General features: G+C 47.3%; 1 protein-coding gene across 5 annotated transcripts in view; it reads right to left on the minus strand.

The window, feature by feature from the left end:
* Window positions 1-19,721, minus strand: part of TSNARE1 (t-SNARE domain containing 1) — a 364,151-nt gene that overhangs the window by 285,890 nt on the left and 58,540 nt on the right. For all 5 annotated transcript variants that reach the window (XM_056522868.1, XM_056522867.1, XM_056522866.1 and 2 more), the window contains exon 3: window positions 4,564-4,689. In XM_056522868.1, the coding sequence (XP_056378843.1) occupies window positions 4,564-4,648 (85 nt within the window). In that variant the 5' untranslated portion in view covers window positions 4,649-4,689. The remainder of the gene's footprint in view (window positions 1-4,563; window positions 4,690-19,721) is intronic.

The raw sequence follows: 19,721 nt of genomic DNA on the forward strand, positions 1-19,721 counted from the left end.
GGGGAAAAAAAAAAATCTATTTAAAGGGGTACTCTGCCCCTATACATGTTATCCCCTATCCAAAAGGACAGGAGATAACATGTCTGTTCGCCGGGGGTCCAGCCGCAGGGACCTCCCACAATCTCCAGTACGGTACTGCGGCGTTACGGTCACAAGATTCCGGCACTGCTTGGAGTTCACTCCGTGCACCGGATGACTAGGGAGCCAGGGCAGAGATCACGGAGGACCCCAGCGATCAGACATGTTATCCCCCCATACTTTGGATAGGAGATAACATGTCTAGCGGCGGAGTACCCCTTTAAACTGCAGAAATTCAGTCTAGAGATATTCCAGGTGGGAGATTCCGCCTGAGCAGCTGCGCCAAATATCCTTCGGCGCTAGGAGCTGAGCACTCGCCATTGACGTCAATGTAGCCTGCGCATAATTTTCGTTCTTTCCGTGTGCAAATTTTTGCTGCAGAATATTTTATTTAAATTTTTTTTTTGCATGACCTGATTCACATCAATGCTAGATCAGTGCAGTGGAATCTCAGAGTAAAATTCCTGATCCGAATTCCACGTAGAGATTCCGTACCCGAATATTAAAAGGGGTACTCCGGAGGAGGGAAAAAAAATCAACTGGTGGCAGAAAGTTAAACAGATTAGTAAATGACTTTGATTTAAAAATCTTAACCCTTCCAGTACTTATCAGCTGCTGTATACTCCACAGGAAGTTATTTTCTGTATGACCACAGTGCTCTCTGCTGACCCCTCTGTCCATGTCAGGAACTGTCCAGAGCAGGAGAAAATCCCCATAGCAAACATATGCTGCTCTGGACAGTTCCTAAAATGGACAAAGGTGTCAGCAGAGAGCACTGTGGTCAGAAAGAAAAGAAATCCAAAAAGAAAAAGAATTTCCGCTAATAAGTACTGGAAGGATTAAGATTTACAAATCTGTTTAACTTTTTGGTACCAATTGATTTAAAAAATAAAATAATAAAACTTTTTCACCGGAGTACCCCTTTTAAAGGGGTATTCCGGTGGAAAACATTTTTTTAAATCAACTGGTGCCAGAAAGTTAAACAGATTTGTATATTACTTCTATTAAAAAATCTTAACCCTTCCAGTACTTAGCTGCTGTATGCTCCACAGGAAGTTGTGTAGTTCTTTTCTGTTTGACCACAGTGCTCTCTGCTGACACCTCTGTCCGTGTCAGGAACTGTCCAGAGTAGGAGAGGTTTGCTATGGGGATTTGCTCCTGCTCTGGACAGTTCCTGACATGGACAGAGGTGGCAGCAGAGAGCACTGTGGTCAGACTGGAAAGAACTACACAACTTCCTGTGGAGCATTCAGCAGCTGATAAATACTGGAAGGGTTACGATTTTTAAATAGAAGTAATTTACAAATCTGTTTAACTTTCTGGCATCAGTTGATTAAAAAAAAAAAAAAAAATATATATATATATATATATATATATATATATATATATATATATATATATATTTTTTTTTTTTTTATTCTCCAAAAATCGCTTGAAGACTCCTAAATGGCTAGGTTCAAGAGATACCGAGGGATCAGCACAGACAGACTCTAGGACCACGCTGACAATGTCGGCAATGTATTTTGGGTGTGTTCTGCTGAAAGAATGAAGGAGATCATAGAAGGCTGTCCGGGCATGCTGGGAGTTGTAGTTTTGCGCCAGCTGGAGGCCCCCTGGTTGGGAAAAACACTGCCTTAGTGTTTGGTGATCATGCGCCACCATTATAGTTAGATGAATGTTAGGGGCAGAAGGGTACATGGCATGGTTCACTGCCCTCAATGATTGCAAGTAAAGAATGCTGGGACCTGTAGTCCCCCCTCCCGCATTAGGATGTGATCTGACTAGAACTTCTCTCCAGATTATTCTCAAATAAAATTAAATGTTAATGGATTCATGGCGGCTCCCACACAAAGGATATTTCTGGAATCACAGCGACAATAACAAGAACAGAGAGACACCTGCACTCAGGGGAGAAACACTCCGAGGTAACACGAAGGAGAACCCAAAATTATGTGAGAGGGGAAGAGGCTGCTTACATAACGTGTGAGGGATGAGAGACCGGGGTACGGAGGTCGTGGGGGGGTCACCAGTCACTGTCGCCCCGGAATCAGGATCCAGGAATATTCATTTGCACAAGTTATAGATCCATAGGTTAGTGTTTCCCAGCCAGGGTGCCTCCAGCTGTTGCAAAACTAAAACTCCCGGCAATTGCTCTATCAGTGTTTCCTAGCCAGGGTGCCTCCAGCTGTTGCAAAACTACAACTCCCAGCATGTAAAACTACAGCTCCCAGCAATAGCTCTATCAGTGTTTCCTAGCCAGAGTGCCTCCAGCTGTCGCAAAACTACAACTCCCAGCAACTCCGGGCATGCTGAGAATTGTAGTTTTGCAACAGCTGGAGGCATCCTGGCTGGGAAACACTGACAGAGCTATTCAGAGGTATAGGAAAATTGGGTGATTAATAAAGACTCCATAACAACTTAAAGGGGTACTCCGGTGGAAAACATTTTTTTTCTAATCAATTGGTGGCAAAAAGTTAAACATATTTGTAAATTACTTCCAATAAAAAATCTTAAGCCTTCCAGTACTTAGCTGCTGTATGCTTCACAGGAAGTTGTGTATTTCTATTTTTTCTTGTCCACAGTGCTCCCAGCTGCCACCTCTGCCCGTATCAGGAACTGTCCAGAGCAGGAGAGGTTTTCTATGGGGACTTACTCTTACTCTGGACAGTTCCTGACATGGACAGAGGTGGCAGCAGAGAGCACTGTGGTCAGACTGGAAAGCACTACACAACTTCGTCTGGAGAATACAGCAGCTGATAAGTACTGGAAGGATTAAGATGTTTAAATAGAAGTCATTTACAAATCTATTTAACTTTTGGTACCAGTTGATTTAAAGGGGTACTCCGCTGCTCAGCGTTTGGAACAAACTGTTCCGAATGCTGGAGCCGACGCCGGGAGCTTGTGACATGTAGCCCCGCCCGCTCAATGAAAGTCTATGGGAGGGAACGTCCATCCTCCGCCCCAGTGACATCATGAGTGGGCGGGGCTATGATGTCACAAGCTCCCGGCGTCGGCTCCAGCATTCGGAACAGTTTATTCCAAACGCTGAGCAGCGGAGTACCCCTTTAAAAAGAAATGTTTCCACCGAGTACCGCTTTAATGTAAAACCCAGCTTTCCCATAATTCTCAATAGTTATGTAATTGTAAAAGAGCTGCAATAGAAACCCTATGAGTTATAACCCAGCTTTGCCAGTATGACCATCGGCCTGGTTATGTGGCACGGAACGACCATACAAGATTTCATCCAGCTTTTCCAAGACGGATATGCGTTATGCAATTATATAAAAAGCGTAAAAGAGTAAGAAGTGACTACTCCAAATATATATATTAGGGATCGACCGATTATTGGTTTGGCCGATATTATCGGCAGATAATCACAATTTTGGGCATTATCGGTATCAGCAATTACCTTACCGATATGCCGATAATGCCCCGCACCGCCCGCGTCGCACCACCCACTGCACCGCCCCGGCCCCATTGCCTCCCCGGTTTTATAATTACCTGTTAACGGGGCCCGGGGCCAACGTTACGTTTGCTCCTGCTGCGTCCTGCGTTACGCTGTGCGCAATGACGAGTGACGTGACGCGACGTCACCGTCAGTGCGCACAGTGACAGCTCAGGAGGACGCCACCGGAGCCAGATGTAGAGTGGACCCCGGGAACAGGTAATTATAAAACCGGGGATTGGGGGAGGCAATGGGGCCGGGGAGGTGCGGTGGGGGGTGCGGCGCGGATAGGGGGTTCGGCGCGGTGGGGGGGGCGCGGGCGGTGTGGCGGGGGGCTCGCGCTGATAGGACTCAGGGCCCCCGGACAGGAAGGGGGAGAGAAGCGGGTGGTGGCGGCGGTCTATGACACCGCAAAAGTCGCTTGCAGTTCATGGATTTAAAACGCCCGCTTTAAATCAATGATCTGCAGGGGGGGGGGGGGGGGGGGTTAGTAGCCGATAACTTATACCGGAATATCGGTATAAATTATCAAATTGAAGAGGGAAGCAGCACTCAGAAAAAAGGTGAGGTCGGTGCACGCAGACACGGTCCTTGGTCAGGGGTCCAAAGGTAGAAAATAAATTGGAATAAATCCGCAGCACACAAGTCCAATTGAAGTGAAAAAAATGAAAAAAAATTTTATTCCATAAATAGGTGAATGTTACAGCGACGTTTCAACCAGCTCTCCTGGTCTTTCTCAAGCGGCTTGAGAAAGACCAGGAGAGCTGGTTGAAACGTCGCTGTAACATTCACCTATTTATGGTATAAATTATCAGCTATCAGCCCTAACCTCCACAGATTATCGGTATCGGCCCTAAAAGAACTATATTGGTCGATCCCTAATTATATATATGTATATATGTGTATATATATATATATATATATATATATATATATATATATATATACTGGGGACTCCATAATCAAGGCTGTGTCCACCGTACCCTGGCATATGCCCTGACTGGAGTACGGACGGGACACAGCTCGTGCCGGGCTCATACCTAGAGGTTGGTATCCTTGAGTTGTGGGTCCACCAAAGGGGTTTCGGCTTCCAAATCCACTGCCATCAACAGAGCCATACGACATGTTGGAAAGGCGGATACAGTCTCAATGGAGGCGCAGGCGAGCTGGGGAAACAAAGAAGAAGAAAACGTCAGCGACAACGTGTCCCGTCTGATATCTACAGCTCAAAAATAGTAAAACTGAAGTAATGTAAAACTTATAAAGCGACTCCGACCAAAAGTGCTAAAAAGGAACACAGACATCAGTAAATTGTACTTAAAGGGTACATTTCACCAAAAACTTTTTGATATATTATAGATTAATGTATGCAGAATAACATTCCAATTACATGTTATTAAAAAATATGCTTCTTTATACTAAATTTTCCACTTTGAAAAAATGACTACTAGGGGTCTCCCTACCAGTCCTGGCCGCAAGCCCTTTTTATAGATTTCAGACTCATGCTGGATTCCTAAATCTCAGACTGCAGCCGAGACACAGACAAGCTCAGCACCAGGCAGGAGCCAGCACTGTGCTCATAGCACATCAGGGTATACTCCTGACTCTGCCTTACTGCAGGTCCTCATTCATTTTACTATCTGAGCTCCAATCTTTCTTCTCTCTGCACATGCAGTTGTAAACAGAGAGGAGAAGATTCAGCGCTGCCAGCTGAGCTTGTCTGTGTCCCGGCTGCAGTCTGAGATTTAGGACTCCAGCATGAGTCTGAAATCTATAAAAAGGGCTTGTGGCCAGGACTGGTAAGGAGACCTCTAGTGGTCAAGTGGAAAATGAAATAGAAAGAAGCATATTTTTTGATAACATGTAATTAGAAAGTTATTCTGCATACATTAATCAATAATATATGAAAAGATTTTTTGATGAAAGGTACCCTTTCAATTAGACTATCCACCCAAGATATATGACTTACTAATATAGGGTCATTACAAATTGAACTGGCTTCATAGTGTTTTTGTGTGATTTGCCCTTAACAGGAAGTTGTGTAGTCCTCTCAGTGTGGTGTTGTCTCAGCAGTAACACGGCACCTTCCCTCTCTCCTAACAGGAAGTTGGGTAGTCCTCTTATAGACAGCATGCTGCCTTGTGCTTAAAGGGGTACTCCGCTGCTCAGTGTTTGAAACAAATTGTCCCGAACGCTGGAGCCGGGAGCTTGTGACGTCATAGTACCTCCCCCTCGTGACGTCACACCCCACCCCCTCAATGCAAGTCTATGGGAGGGGGGCGTGACGGATGTCACGCCCCCTCCCATAGACTTGCATTGAGGGGGCGGGGTGTGATGTCATGAGGGGGCGGTGCTATGGCATCACAAGCTGCCGGCGTCGGCGTTTGGAAAAGTTTTAACATTACAGAAAGAGGAGAAGACCGGGAATGAATACAGCAGGTGCTGCAACTTTACTGAATGTGCGATAGTCTGCTGTGAAAAGAGATACTCTGCAAAAGCTCTGGGCAGGGAACAGGAGTGCTGTGGGAGGGGAGTAGGACTGTATTCTGGGAATTGCAGTACTGAACAACTGTTCAGCCAGGATGTACAGAGCTAAGGCTCAGTGTCTCCGCTCTCTCCATGTTCAGTATCTCTGCTTGCTGTGAGAGGTGTAAAGGTGCTCAGCCTCCCATTCACTAACCGCAACTACAGCTCTGCCGGCCCGGCATATTCCTAAGAAGTCTCCGGTTATTACCCACATAGTCCAGTTCTCTCATTTATATCTGAAACAGAACTAAGAGCCTGTTGGGAGTGAAGCCAATAAAGACGACATTTATTGAGTGTAAGAAGATTTATGATCTGCGATCCCGCGCACCTACAGCAGGACGGGGCCGACGGAGTAAAATAGTGAAATCCAATTGTGAACATATTTTTTTTTTAAATCAACTGGTGCCAGAAAGTTCAACAGATTTGTAAATAACTTCTATTTAAAAATCTTAATCCTTCCAGTACTTATCAGCTGCTGTATGCTACACAGGAAGTTCTTTTCTTTCTGACCACAGTGCTCTCTGCTGACACCTCTGTCCACTTTAGGAACTTTCCATAGCAGGAGCAAATCCTCATAGCAAACCTCTCCTGCTCTGGACATTTCCTGACATGGACAGAGATGTCAGCAGAGAGCACTGTGGTCAGAAAGAAAATAAATTCAAAAAGAAAAGAACTTCCTGTGTAGCATACAGCAGCTGTTAAAGGGGTTATCCAGGAAAAAACTTTTTTTTATATATTATATCAACTGGCTCCAGAAAGCTAAACAGATTTGTAAATGACTTATATTAAAAAAATCGTAATCCTTTCAGTACTTATGAGCTTCTGAAGTTGAGTTGTTCTTTTCTGTCTAAGTGCTCTCTGATGACACCTGACTCGGGAACTGTCCAGAGTAGAAGCAAATCCCCATAGCAAACCTCTTCTACTCTATGCAGTTCCCGAGAAAAGCAGAGATGTCAGCAGAGAGCACCGTTGTCAGACAGAAAAGAACAACTCCACTTCAGCAAGTGATAATTATCGGAAGGATTAAGATTTTTTAATAGAAGTAATTTACAAATCTGTTTAACTTTGTGGAGCCAGTTGATATATAAAAAAAAAGTTTTTTCCTGGATAACCCCTTTAAGTACTGGAAGGATTAAGATTTTTAAATAGAAGTAATTTACAAATCTGTTTAACTTTCCGGCACCAATTGATAAAAAAAAAAAAAATAGATGTTTTCCACCGGAGTGCCCCTTTAACTACATACTCCTGAAAATTAGCGCAAGAAAGAAGAGACGGCCGCCATCCCGTGAACAGTTTACTGTGCAGCCGGAGCTCCGCAGCTTCAGGTTCATAGAAAGCTGCAGAGATGGGACGCGAACATTTAGGTCAGTGTTTCCCAACCAGGGTGCCTCCAGCTGTTGCAAAACTTCAACTTCCAGCATGCCCGGACAGCCTCTGGCTGTCCGGGCATGCTAGGAGTTGTAGTTTTGCAACAGCTGGAGGCACCCTGGTTGGGAAACACTGACTTAGGTCCTGCAGCTGCTTCTACACACAACTGCACCAACAGGGACACACCTGAAAACTGCTAGTGAATTTGAAGGGTTAAACAGTAGGGATAAACCAAAATTTCAGCAACTGAAAATAATTAGCCAAAACTATTTGGGGGGGGTGGTTTAGATAAGGGGGCGTGGCTATCAGAAAGTACAACCTCATTGTGTGACCAATGCGGCAATGTGTTCCCTCACAGGTTTTTTGCACTGCCTCCTCCTCGCCACCAGGTGTCGCTGTGCCACGAAGCTCAGGGAGGCGACTGTACCACTGATCTGCAACCTGTGGTTCTAGTGTAGAACTATAAGTCCCAGCATGTCCTGACAGCCTGTTATGCGCCAACTGAAGGGCCACAAGTTGCAGATCACTGCGTTATAGTGCAGCCGACAAAAAACCAATACAGCTCCCAGCATGACACAGGGCGCTGCAGCTGACCCAAACCAAAAACTACAACTCCCAGCATGACACAGGGCGCTGCAGCAGACCCAAACCAAAAACTACAACTCCCAGCATGACACAGGGCACTGCAGCTGATCCAAACCAAAGACTACAACTCCCAGCATGACACAGGGCACTGCAGCTGATCCAAACCAAAGACTACAACTCCCAGCATGACACAGGGCACTGCAGCTGACCCAAATCAAAAACTACAACTCCCAGCATGACACAGGGCACTGCAGCTGACCCAAACCAAAAACTACAACTCCCAGCATGACACAGGGCACTGCAGCTGACCCAAACCAAAAACTACAACTCCCAGCATGACACAGGGCACTGCAGCTGATCCAAACCAAAAACTACAACTCCCAGCATGACACAGGGCACTGCAGCTGACCCAAACCAAAAACTACAACTCCCAGCATGACACAGGGCACTGCAGCTGACCCAAACCAAAAACTACAACTCCCAGCATGACACAGGGCACTGCAGCTGACCCAAACCAAAAACTACAACTCCCAGCATGACACAGGGCACTGCAGCTGATCCAAACCAAAGACTACAACTCCCAGCATGACACAGGGCGCTGCAGCTGACCCAAACCAAAAACTACAACTCCCAGCATGACACAGGGCACTGCAGCTGATCCAAACCAAAGACTACAACTCCCAGCATGAAACAGGGCACTGCAGCTGACCCAAACCAAAGACTACAACTCCCAGCATGAAACAGGGCACTGCAGCTGGTCCAAACCAAAGACTACAACTCCCAGCATGACACAGGGCGCTGCAGCTGACCCAAACCAAAAACTACAACTCCCAGCATGACACAGGGCACTGCAGCTGACCCAAACCAAAAACTACAACTCCCAGCATGACACAGGGCACTGCAGCTGGTCCAAACCAAAGACTACAACTCCCAGCATGACAAAGGGCACTGCAGTTGACCCAAACCAAAGACTACAACTCCCAGCATGACACAGGGCACTGCAGCTGACCCAAACCAAAAACTACAACTCCCAGCATGACAAAGGGCACTGCAGCTGGTCCAAACCAAAGACTACAACTCCCAGCATGACACAGGGCACTGCAGCTGACCCAAACCAAAGGCTACAACTCCCAGCATGACAAAGGGCACTGCAGCTGACCCAAACCAAAAACTACAACTCCCAGCATGACAAAGGGCACTGCAGCTGGTCCAAACCAAAGACTACAACTCCCAGCATGACACAGGGCACTGCAGCTGACCCAAACCAAAGGCTACAACTCCCAGCATGACACAGGGCGCTGCAGCTGGTCCAAACCAAAAACTACAACTCCCAGCATGACAAAGGGCACTGCAGCTGGTCCAAACCAAAGACTACAACTCCCAGCATGACAAAGGGCACTGCAGCTGGTCCAAACCAAAAACTACAACTCCCAGCATGACAAAGGGCACTGCAGCTGGTCCAAACCAAAGACTACAACTCCCAGCATGACACAGGGCACTGCAGCTGATCCAAACCAAAAACTACAACTCCCAGCATCACACAGGGCACTGCAGCTGACCCAAACCAAAGGCTACAACTCCCAGCATGACAAAGGGCACTGCAGCTGGTCCAAACCAAAGACTACAACTCCCAGCATGACAAAGGGCACTGCAGCTGGTCCAAACCAAAGACTACAACTCCCAGCATGACACAGGGCACTGCAGCTGACCCAAACCAAAAACTACAACTCCCAGCATGACACAGGGCACTGCAGCTGACCCAAACGAAAAACTACAACTCCCAGCATGACACAGGGCGCTGCAGCTGACCCAAACCAAAAACTACAACTCCCAGCATGACACAGGGCGCTGCAGTTGACCCAAACCAAAGACTGCAACTCCCAGCATGACAAAGGGCACTGCAGCTGATCCAAACGAAAAACTACAACTCCCAGCATGACACAGGGCACTGCAGCTGATCCAAACGAAAAACTACAACTCCCAGCATGACACAGGACACTGCAGCTGACCCAAACCAAAGACTGCAACTCCCAGCATGACAAAGGGCACTGCAGCTGATCCAAAAGAAAAACTACAACTCCCAGCATGACACAGGGCACTGCAGCTGATCCAAACGAAAAACTACAACTCCCAGCATGACACAGGGCGCTGCAGTTGACCCAAACCAAAGACTGCAACTCCCAGCATGACAAAGGGCACTGCAGCTGATCCAAACGAAAAACTACAACTCCCAGCATGACACAGGGCACTGCAGCTGATCCAAACGAAAAACTACAACTCCCAGCATGACACAGGACACTGCAGCTGACCCAAACCAAAGACTACAACTCCCAGCATGACAAAGGGCACTGCAGCTGGTCCAAACCAAAGACTACAACTCCCAGCATGACACAGGGCACTGCAGCTGACCCAAACCAAAAACTACAACTCCCAGCATGACACAGGGCACTGCAGCTGACCCAAACGAAAAACTACAACTCCCAGCATGACACAGGGCGCTGCAGCTGACCCAAACCAAAAACTACAACTCCCAGCATGACACAGGGCGCTGCAGTTGACCCAAACCAAAGACTGCAACTCCCAGCATGACAAAGGGCACTGCAGCTGATCCAAACGAAAAACTACAACTCCCAGCATGACACAGGGCACTGCAGCTGATCCAAACGAAAAACTACAACTCCCAGCATGACACAGGACACTGCAGCTGACCCAAATCAAAGACTACAACTCCCAGCATCACACAGGGCACAGCAGTTGTAGCTGTAGTTCTGGTTATGGTTTGGGTCAGCGGCAGAGCCATAGGTTGCAAAACATTCTAAAATAATCCGATAATACAAAAAAAAATAATAATAATAAATGAATGGAAAAATGAGCACATCCTAAATTACCAGTTTCAGTGCAACACTACTATCGAGGATTACGAGGTAGAAACAGCGCCATTCTTGTCCTTAGGTTGTCGGTGGTATTGCAACTCTCTTCAAGTGAGCTAAATGGAGCCAAGTTGTAATACCACACGCAATCTGAGGACAGGGATGGCGCTGTTTTCAGAAAAAAAAAAAAAGCTACTTTTTTTTATTTTTATTTTTATTTTAAAGTAATTTTTGATAACCCCTTTGGCGAGAAAGAGAGGTGACCCAGTAGGGGGAAGATCCAATGTAGCGTAAATTGGTGCAGTATTGCCACAATGGATTAGAAGACAATTTCATAGGCCTGCCCCCTCTTATGGCCATCTCCAAATCTCCTGTTTCTATCACCTTCCATTACTCAAAAGCTTAAGTGGTAGTTAACAAGCGTCACATGCTGGACAGACAGGTTAACGGCGAAAAATTAAGTAAAAATGGCGGTCGTAAAAAACGGAATAACAAGCAATTTGTGAACTAGTAAAAATAAATAAGTAAATAAATAAATAAAGCCACACGTTCATACATTAGAGTCCGATCAATATTCAATTAAGATTGTATTTGTAAGAAAACTGCACTAAATCTGCATTACTGCGTGCAGGGATAAGCGGCGCCGACTCACTGTCGCCCCCTGGATATTTAGGCCATTATATGATCAAATCATAATTAGGGAGTTTGAGGAACAACAGCTGCCCCCCTGTCATGGCCTCTATTGCATCACATAGAGCAGTGGTCTCCAACCTGCGGACCTCCAGATGTTGCAAAACTACTACTCCCAGCATGCCCGGACAGCCGTTGGCTGTCCGGGCATGCTGGGAGTTGTAGTTTTGCAACATCTGGAGGTCCGCAGGTTGGAGACCACTGACATAGGGTATAGATATATGCCCCCTCTGTATTCTTACCCATAAGATGCAGCTGAGGAGGAGGTATGAATACTTTTTGGGCCAATAAATAACTATAGAAAAACATGCACAAACTTCACCGATGGGACCAAAAAGTATATCCCGTCCTCAGGTGGGGGAGAGATTGTAGGGTGAGAATAGAAGGAGGCGTGGTTTTGTGGAAGTGGGTGTGACTTGCAAGCCAGAACAATGCACGAAAAGGGTAAAAAATAAAAAAAAAATAAAAAAAAAAGTAAGGGGTGTGGCTTAAATGGTGGGTGTGGCTTTGTGGGATGAAGAAGGGGTGTGGTCAGACTAATGCACTCACCAGGAGATGCAGAGCGGAGCTTGTGGAGTAAAGGTACTGGACGTCCTATATACTTTTCATGGGACATAAAACAAAAACCACATCCTTCACGTAAGGGGGTAGGTAAGGGTTAATTTAACTATATTTTTTATTTGACATAAAAAGTAACATGTGACTAAGATTCATCAAAATATCTCCATCCATTTGGAAGTGATGCTGGAACATACACAGACACATATACTGAGATATATATATATATAATTTTTTTCAAAAGTTAACGAAAAAAAATAAAATAAAATAAAATGAATAAAGTTCTGCAACTTTAAGATATTTTGTGTTTCAGTTAGGGATCGACCGATTATCGGTTGGGCCAATATTGTCGGCTGATAATCACAATTTTGGGCATTATCGGTATCGGCAATTACTTTGCCGATAAGCCGATAATGCCCCGCCCCCCGGACCGCCCCTAGGAGACTTAAGACTGTCATCCTGGACTTTTCCAGGCAACCAGAGCCCCTCGGAAAGCTGAACTAATTTACGCAGACTAAAGTAATCAACAGCCGAGCTGCGAGGTTCGCTACGAGCCAATTTACTTTAAAGGAGTATTCCGCCCCTAGACATCTTATCCCCTATCGAAAGGATATGGGATAAGATGTCAGATTGCTTGGGTCCTGACGCTGGGGACCCCCGGGATCTCGGCTGCAGCACCCACCTGTTGCGGCTCCCGACCACGGTGACGTGAGATCGTGACGTCACGACTCCGCCCCGTGTGATGGGGGCGGGGCGTGATGTCACGATCTCACGTCACCATGATCGGGAGCTGAAGCCTCCAGAGTTTCCGGAAGCCGCAACAGGTGGGTGCTGCAGCCGAGATCCCGGGAGTCCCCAGCGGGACTGACATCTGACATCTTATCCCCTATCCTTTGGATATGGGGTACGATGTCTAGGGGCGGAGTACCCCTTTAAGTTCGCTCAACTCTATCCGCTGCCCTAGCGTTCGGAACATTTTGTTCCTTAGCTTGGAGCGGGCAGCGGGGGTCTTGACGTCACAGTCATGCCTCGTGCGATGTCACACCACACCCCCTCAATGCAAGTCTATGGGAGGGGGCGTGGCAGTCGCCACGCCCCCTCCCATAGACTTGCATTGAGGGGGTGTGGTGTGACATCACGAAGGGCGTGGCTGTGATGTCACGACCCGCACCACGCGCACCCAGCATTCTAAACGAATGCCAGGTGCTGCACAGAGATAGCAGGGGTCCCAGCTGCGATACCCCCACGATCAGACATCTTATCCCCTATCCTTTTGCTACAGTATAAGATGTCTAGGGAAGGAATACCCCTTTAACTCCTTTAGAGAACGCAAAGTCTTCCTCCCAAACCACAGGTATATAACACCTGGCACCGTACGGATATCAGGACAATAAAGGCAGCGCCTTCCTCCAGTCACCGACACATAACAGCAGAAAACGGCAAACTGTGTCAATATAACAACACTGGAAGAATGGTGTAAATTATCATCTGACTCAGGAAACCAGTGGGGGGCGCTGGACATTGATTATTGGGAGGCTCCGGGTTCACTTGTAATGAGTGTTGGGCCTTTAATCACTGTATAGATCGTCTCCTCTGTCACCGCGGACACATGGCAGGCACCGTCCTCCGAGATGTCGACAATATGTGTTGATTGAGTCCTCACTTGACAGACGGAGAAAAGGGCACATGCCAGCGGCTCGATGGAGATGTTGACACGCGGCATCACCATGGCAACTGCACTTAAGGTCTGTGACCGGCAGAAGGGCCGTCTATATTATACCGTACAAGTGACACGTTCACTGTATAGACCGCAAAATAAGTTACTGCACGTGTGTCCGTACAGGTCAATGACCAATGTCATATATACCGCACACTGGTGCAAGGTGTACACGAGGGTCACAATACCGCATTACTTATCCTGTACTGATCCTGAGTTATATCCTGTATTATACTCCAGAGCTGTACTCACTATTCTGCTGGTGAGGTCACTGTGTACATACATTACATTACTTATCCTGTACTGATCCTGAGTTATATCCTCTATTATACTCCAGAGCTGTACTCACTATTCTGCTGGTGAGGTCACTGTGTACATACATTACATTACTTATCCTGTACTGATCCTGAGTTATATCCTGTATTATACTCCAGAGCTGTACTCACTATTCTGCTGGTGAGATCACTGTGTACATACATTACATTACTTATCCTGTACTGATCCTGAGTTATATCCTGTATTATACTCCAGAGCTGTACTCACTATTCTGCTGGTGAGGTCACTGTGTACATACATTACATTACTTATCCTGTACTGATCCTGAGTTATATCCTGTATTATACTCCAGAGCTGTACTCACTATTCTGCTGGTGAGGTCACTGTGTACATACATTACATTACATTAGCCAACGGCTTTCTGGGCATGCTAGGAGTTGTAGTTTTGCAACAGCTGGAGGCACCCTGGTTGGGAAACAGTGCCTTAAAGTTCGGTGAATATGGCATTCTGCGGTGTCATTAGGGTATCGCAACAATCCGGTGGGAAAATGGCATTGAAATTATTTCTCTTTGGTTCAATCTTCTCTGGCATGCTGGGAGTTGTGTTGCGACAGCTGGAGGGCTAAAGTGCGGGGACCACTGGATTTGAGTAATTTTCCAGTAGTCTCAGCTTCCTGAACTACACAGCAAACAATAAGACGTGTGAAATCCTCGAAAACCCTACAGAGCCGCAACGGGCAAGACTCCAATTTCTCAGATATAATAAGAAGTTGAGTCGTTTTGCAAACATATTACTATTCACGGCAACTACGGCTCGTCCCCGAAATGTAGAATCACAGGTATAAGATGCAGAAGGTGAAGCAAGGAATGATGGGAGCTTTCAGGAGAACGCCATATAAGCCTCTGTTAACACTGCCGGCGCGTTCTGCATTTTTGAATTTTCTCTGCTCCATTAAAATACCGGAGACCCGATGGAACCCCATTCAAGTTAATAGGATCTGCTAGGAAGTGGCGGCGGCAACTGAAAAAAACGGATTCTAGGGCCTTGGCTGAAAATGTGTGGACTGTCTGCCCCGGAGGATATTCCACACATTTGCCGCCATGGTCTTAGGCTGTGTTCACATAGGCGTCAAAATAAAAACGGACAATAACGGATGCAAACGGATGTTATCCCTTTGGATCCGTCAATGTTCAGTTAATAAACCCAAAAAAAAAAAAAATTATTTTGGTTCTGAGCATGCTCAGAAGCAAAAACTGATGAAAAAAACTGAAAAAAAAACGGATTACATTAAAGGCTCATCCATTTTCCATAGACTTCATTGTTAAATTTACTGTATCCGTTTTTTTTTTTTCTTCCGTTTTTCTGATGGAAGAAAAAATACTGCATGTGCTGTTTTTTCTGCCGTCAAAAAAACGTAAACGAGCGCAGACTGCTACAAACGGATGTAAACTGATTGTAAAAAAAAAAATCCCAATGACATGAATGGACAGGGAAAGACGGCCGTGTGAACGCACACTTAGGAGTAACTGTTCCGGCGGGCGCTAGGACTGCTCGGAAATGTGCCGTCTTTAGACAGCGTTGCATTTCCGAATGGAATCCAAAGAACGAGTAGACATGACTATTAATTCTGCAGACGCCGGAATTGGGATTTCCGTGGTAGAAACATCTGCTGTGCAAAACCCGTAGTGCGCACAGTGCCGCAGAATCGCGCTGAAGTCAATAGGACGCTGCAACAAACAAAATATTCCAGAAGAATTCCGCTAGAAAATTCCACCGTCTGAACATGGCCTAAACGGGTCGGAGCACAACACAGTGTGAACTTAGCCTAAGCTGATAACAGAAAAGATCGCAACATGGCGATCCTCTGTCGCCCGATGAATATTCAACTACAATCAAAACATATAAAAGGGATAACAAATATATATCCTAAGTATTAAATATCAAAAAATATATAAAATTAAAAATATATTTATATTAAAAGTCAAATGTCTCAGGCCGATCCCCAGGAGCAGGTGATGTGACTGGAGACAGGAGGGAGAAAAACTACATTCGTTTTCCTGAGACTTTCAAAAATCTGCATTTTTACGTTTCTTAAAAAGGTCAAATAACTTTTATTTATTTTATTACTAACCAGCTCATTGTCATAAATCGGGCCGAGCCCAGTACAGGCGGGTGAGCAGGAAGCCTTCTCCATTATTCTTCCACATACCTAAGTGATGGTGGAAATGACAGATATTCTCTCCAGATTCTGCTCATACATATGCATGCTTGGCCTTGGTGAAAGTGCATGTATTTGGAATGGGTATAGGGAAGAAAGCCGCTGCTAAACACCTCTGATGGTGATGGCTTATCTCCACAACAACAAAAGGATTAGGCCATAAAGGGGCAACACAACCTCAGGGGCTATTGTAGGTGTATGGGAGGATGAGGGGGTATTGTAGGTGTATGGAGGGGATGAGGGGGGCATTGTAGGTGTATGGGAGGATGAGGGGGGTATTGTAGGTGTATGGGAGGATGAGGGGGGTATTGTAGGTGTATGGGAGGATGAGGGGGGTTATTGTAGGTGTATGGGAGGATGAGGGGGGTATTGTAGGTGTATGGGAGGATGAGGGGGGTATTGTAGGTGTATGGGAGGATGAGGGGGTATTGTAGGTGTATGGGAGGATGAGGGGGTATTGTAGGTGTATGGGAGGATGAGGGGGTATTGTAGGTGTATGGGGGGATGAGGGGGGTATTGTAGGTGTATGGGAGGATGAGGGGGGGTATAGTAGGTGTATGGGAGGATGAGTGGGGTATTGTAGGTGTATGGGAGGATGAGGGGGGGTATTGTAGGTGTATGGAGGATGTGGGGGTATTGTAGGTGTATGGGAGGATGAGGGGGGTATTGTAGGTGTATGGGAGGATGAGGGGGGGCATTGTAGGTGTATGGGAGGATGAGGGGGGTATTGTAGGTGTATGGGAGGATGAGGGGGGTATTGTAGGTGTATGGGAGGATGAGGAGGGTATTGTAGGTGTATGGGAGGATGAGGAGGGTATTGTAGGTGTATGGGAGGATGAGGGGGTATTGTAGGTGTATGGGAGGATGAGGGGGTATTGTAGGTGTATGGGAGGATGAGGGGGGTATTGTAGGTGTATGGGAGGATGAGGAGGGTATTGTAGGTGTATGGGAGGATGAGGGGGTATTGTAGGTGTATGGGAGGATGAGGGGGGTATTGTAGGTGTATGGGAGGATGAGGGGGTATTGTAGGTGTATGGGAGGATGAGGGGGGTATTGTGGGTGTATGGGAGGATGAGGGGGTATTGTAGATGTATGGGAGGATGAGGGGGGTATTGTAGGTGTATGGGAGAATGAGGGGGGTATTGTAGGGTGTATGGGAGGATGAGGGGGGTATTGTAGGTGTATGGAGGATGAGGAGGGTATTGTAGGTGTATGGGAGGATGAGGGGGGTATTGTAGGTGTATGGGAGGATGAGGGGGGTATTGTAGGTGTATGGGAGGATGAGGGGGGTATTGTAGGTGTATGGAGGATGAGGGGGGTATTGTAGGTGTATGGAGGATGAGGGGGGTATTGTAGGTGTATGGAGGATGAGGGGGGTATTGTAGGTGTATGGAGGATGAGGGGGGTATTGTAGGTGTATGGGGAGGATGAGGGGGGTATTGTAGGTGTATGGGAGGATGAGGGGGGTATTGTAGGTGTATAGGAGGATGAGGAGGGTATTGTAGGTGTATGGGAGGATGAGGGGGGTATTGTAGGTGTATGGGAGGATGAGGGGGGTATTGTAGGTGTATGGGAGGATGAGGGGGGGCATTGTAGGTGTATGGAGGATGAGGGGGGGTATAGTAGGTGTATGGGAGGATGAGTGGGGTATTGTAGGTGTATGGGAGGATGAGGGGGGGTATTGTAGGTGTATGGGAGGATGAGGGGGTATGTAGGTGTATGGGAGGATGAGGGGGTATTGTAGGTGTATGGGAGGATGAGGGGGGTATTGTAGGTGTATGGGAGGATGAGGGGGGGTATTGTAGGTGTATGGGAGGATGAGGGGGGGTATAGTAGGTGTATGGGAGGATGAGGGGGGGTATTGTAGGTGGATGGGAGGATGAGGGGGGGATGGGTAGGTGTATGGAGGATGAGGGGGGTATTGTAGGTGTTTGGAGGTTGAGGAGGGTATTGTAGGTGTATGGGAGGATGTGGGGGGTATTGTAGGTGTATGGGAGGATGAGGGGGGTATTGTAGGTGTATGGGAGGATGAGGGGGTATTGTAGGTGTTGGGAGGATGAGGGGGGTATTGTGGGTGTATGGGAGGATGAGGAGGGTATTGTAGGTGTATGGAGGATGAGGGGGGCATTGTAGGTGTATGGAGGATGAGGGGGGTATTGTAGGTGTATGGAGGATGAGGGGGGTATTGTAGGTGTATGAAGGATGAGGGGGGTATTGTAGGTGTATGGGTGGATGAGGGGGGGTATTGTAGGTGTATGGGAGGATGAGGGGGGTATTGTAGGTGTATGGGAGGTTGAGGGGGGGTATTGTAGGTGTATGGGAGGATGTGGGGGGGTATTGTAGGTGTTTGGGAGGATGTGGGGGGGTATGTGGTGTTGGTGGTTGTGGGGGGTGTTGGGGTGGTGTGTGGGAGGTGGGGGTTTGGGGTGTGGGAGGTGGAGGGGGGTTTGTAGGTGTATGGGAGGATGAGGGGGGTATTGTAGGTGTAGGGTGGTGTGGGGGGGTATTGTTGGTGTAGGGAGGTGGAGGGGGGGTTAGTGGGGTAGGTGGTGGTGGGGTTTGGTGGGGTAGGGTGGTTGTGGGGGGTATTGTAGGGTGTAGGGTGGTTGTGGGGGGTTGTGGTGGTGTAGGTGGTTGTGGGGGGGTTTTGTGGTGTTGGGGAGGTGGGGGGGGGTTTGTAGGTGTATGGAGGATGAGGGGGGTATTGTAGGTGTACGGGAGGATGAGGGGGGTATTGTAGGTGTAGGGAGGATGAGGGGGGTATTGTAGGTGTATGGGAGGATGAGGGGGTATTGTAGGTGGGTGGAGGTGGGGGGGTATTGTAGGTGTCGGGAGGATGAGGGGGGTATTGTAGGTGTATGGAGGATGTGGGGGGGTAGGTGTGGGTGGGGGTTGGGTGTGGGGTGGGGGGTATTGTAGGTGTATGGAGGATGAGGGGGGTATTGTAGGTGTATGGGAGGATGAGGGGGGGTTTGTAGGTGTATGGGAGGATGAGGAGGGTGTAGGTGTATGGAGGATGAGGGGGGTAGTGTAGGTGTATGGAGGATGAGGGGGTTGGTATTGTAGGTGTATGGGAGGATGAGGGGGGTATTGTAGGTGTATGGAGGATGAGGGGGGTATTGTAGGTGTACGGGAGGATGAGGGGGGTATTGTAGGTGTACGGGAGGATGAGGGGGGTATTGTTGGTGTACGGGAGGATGAGGGGGGTATTGTAGGTGATGGAGGTTGAGGGGGTATGTAGTGTATGGAGGATGAGGGGGGTATTGTAGGTGTATGGGAGGATGAGGAGGGTATTGTAGGTGTATGGGAGGATGAGGGGGTATTGTAGGTGTATGGGAGGATGAGGAGGGTATTGTAGGTGTATGGAGGATGAGGGGGTATTGGCTGTC

Source organism: Hyla sarda, chromosome 5, assembly GCF_029499605.1.
Source record: "Hyla sarda isolate aHylSar1 chromosome 5, aHylSar1.hap1, whole genome shotgun sequence".
Classification (NCBI taxonomy): Eukaryota; Metazoa; Chordata; class Amphibia; order Anura; family Hylidae; genus Hyla; species Hyla sarda.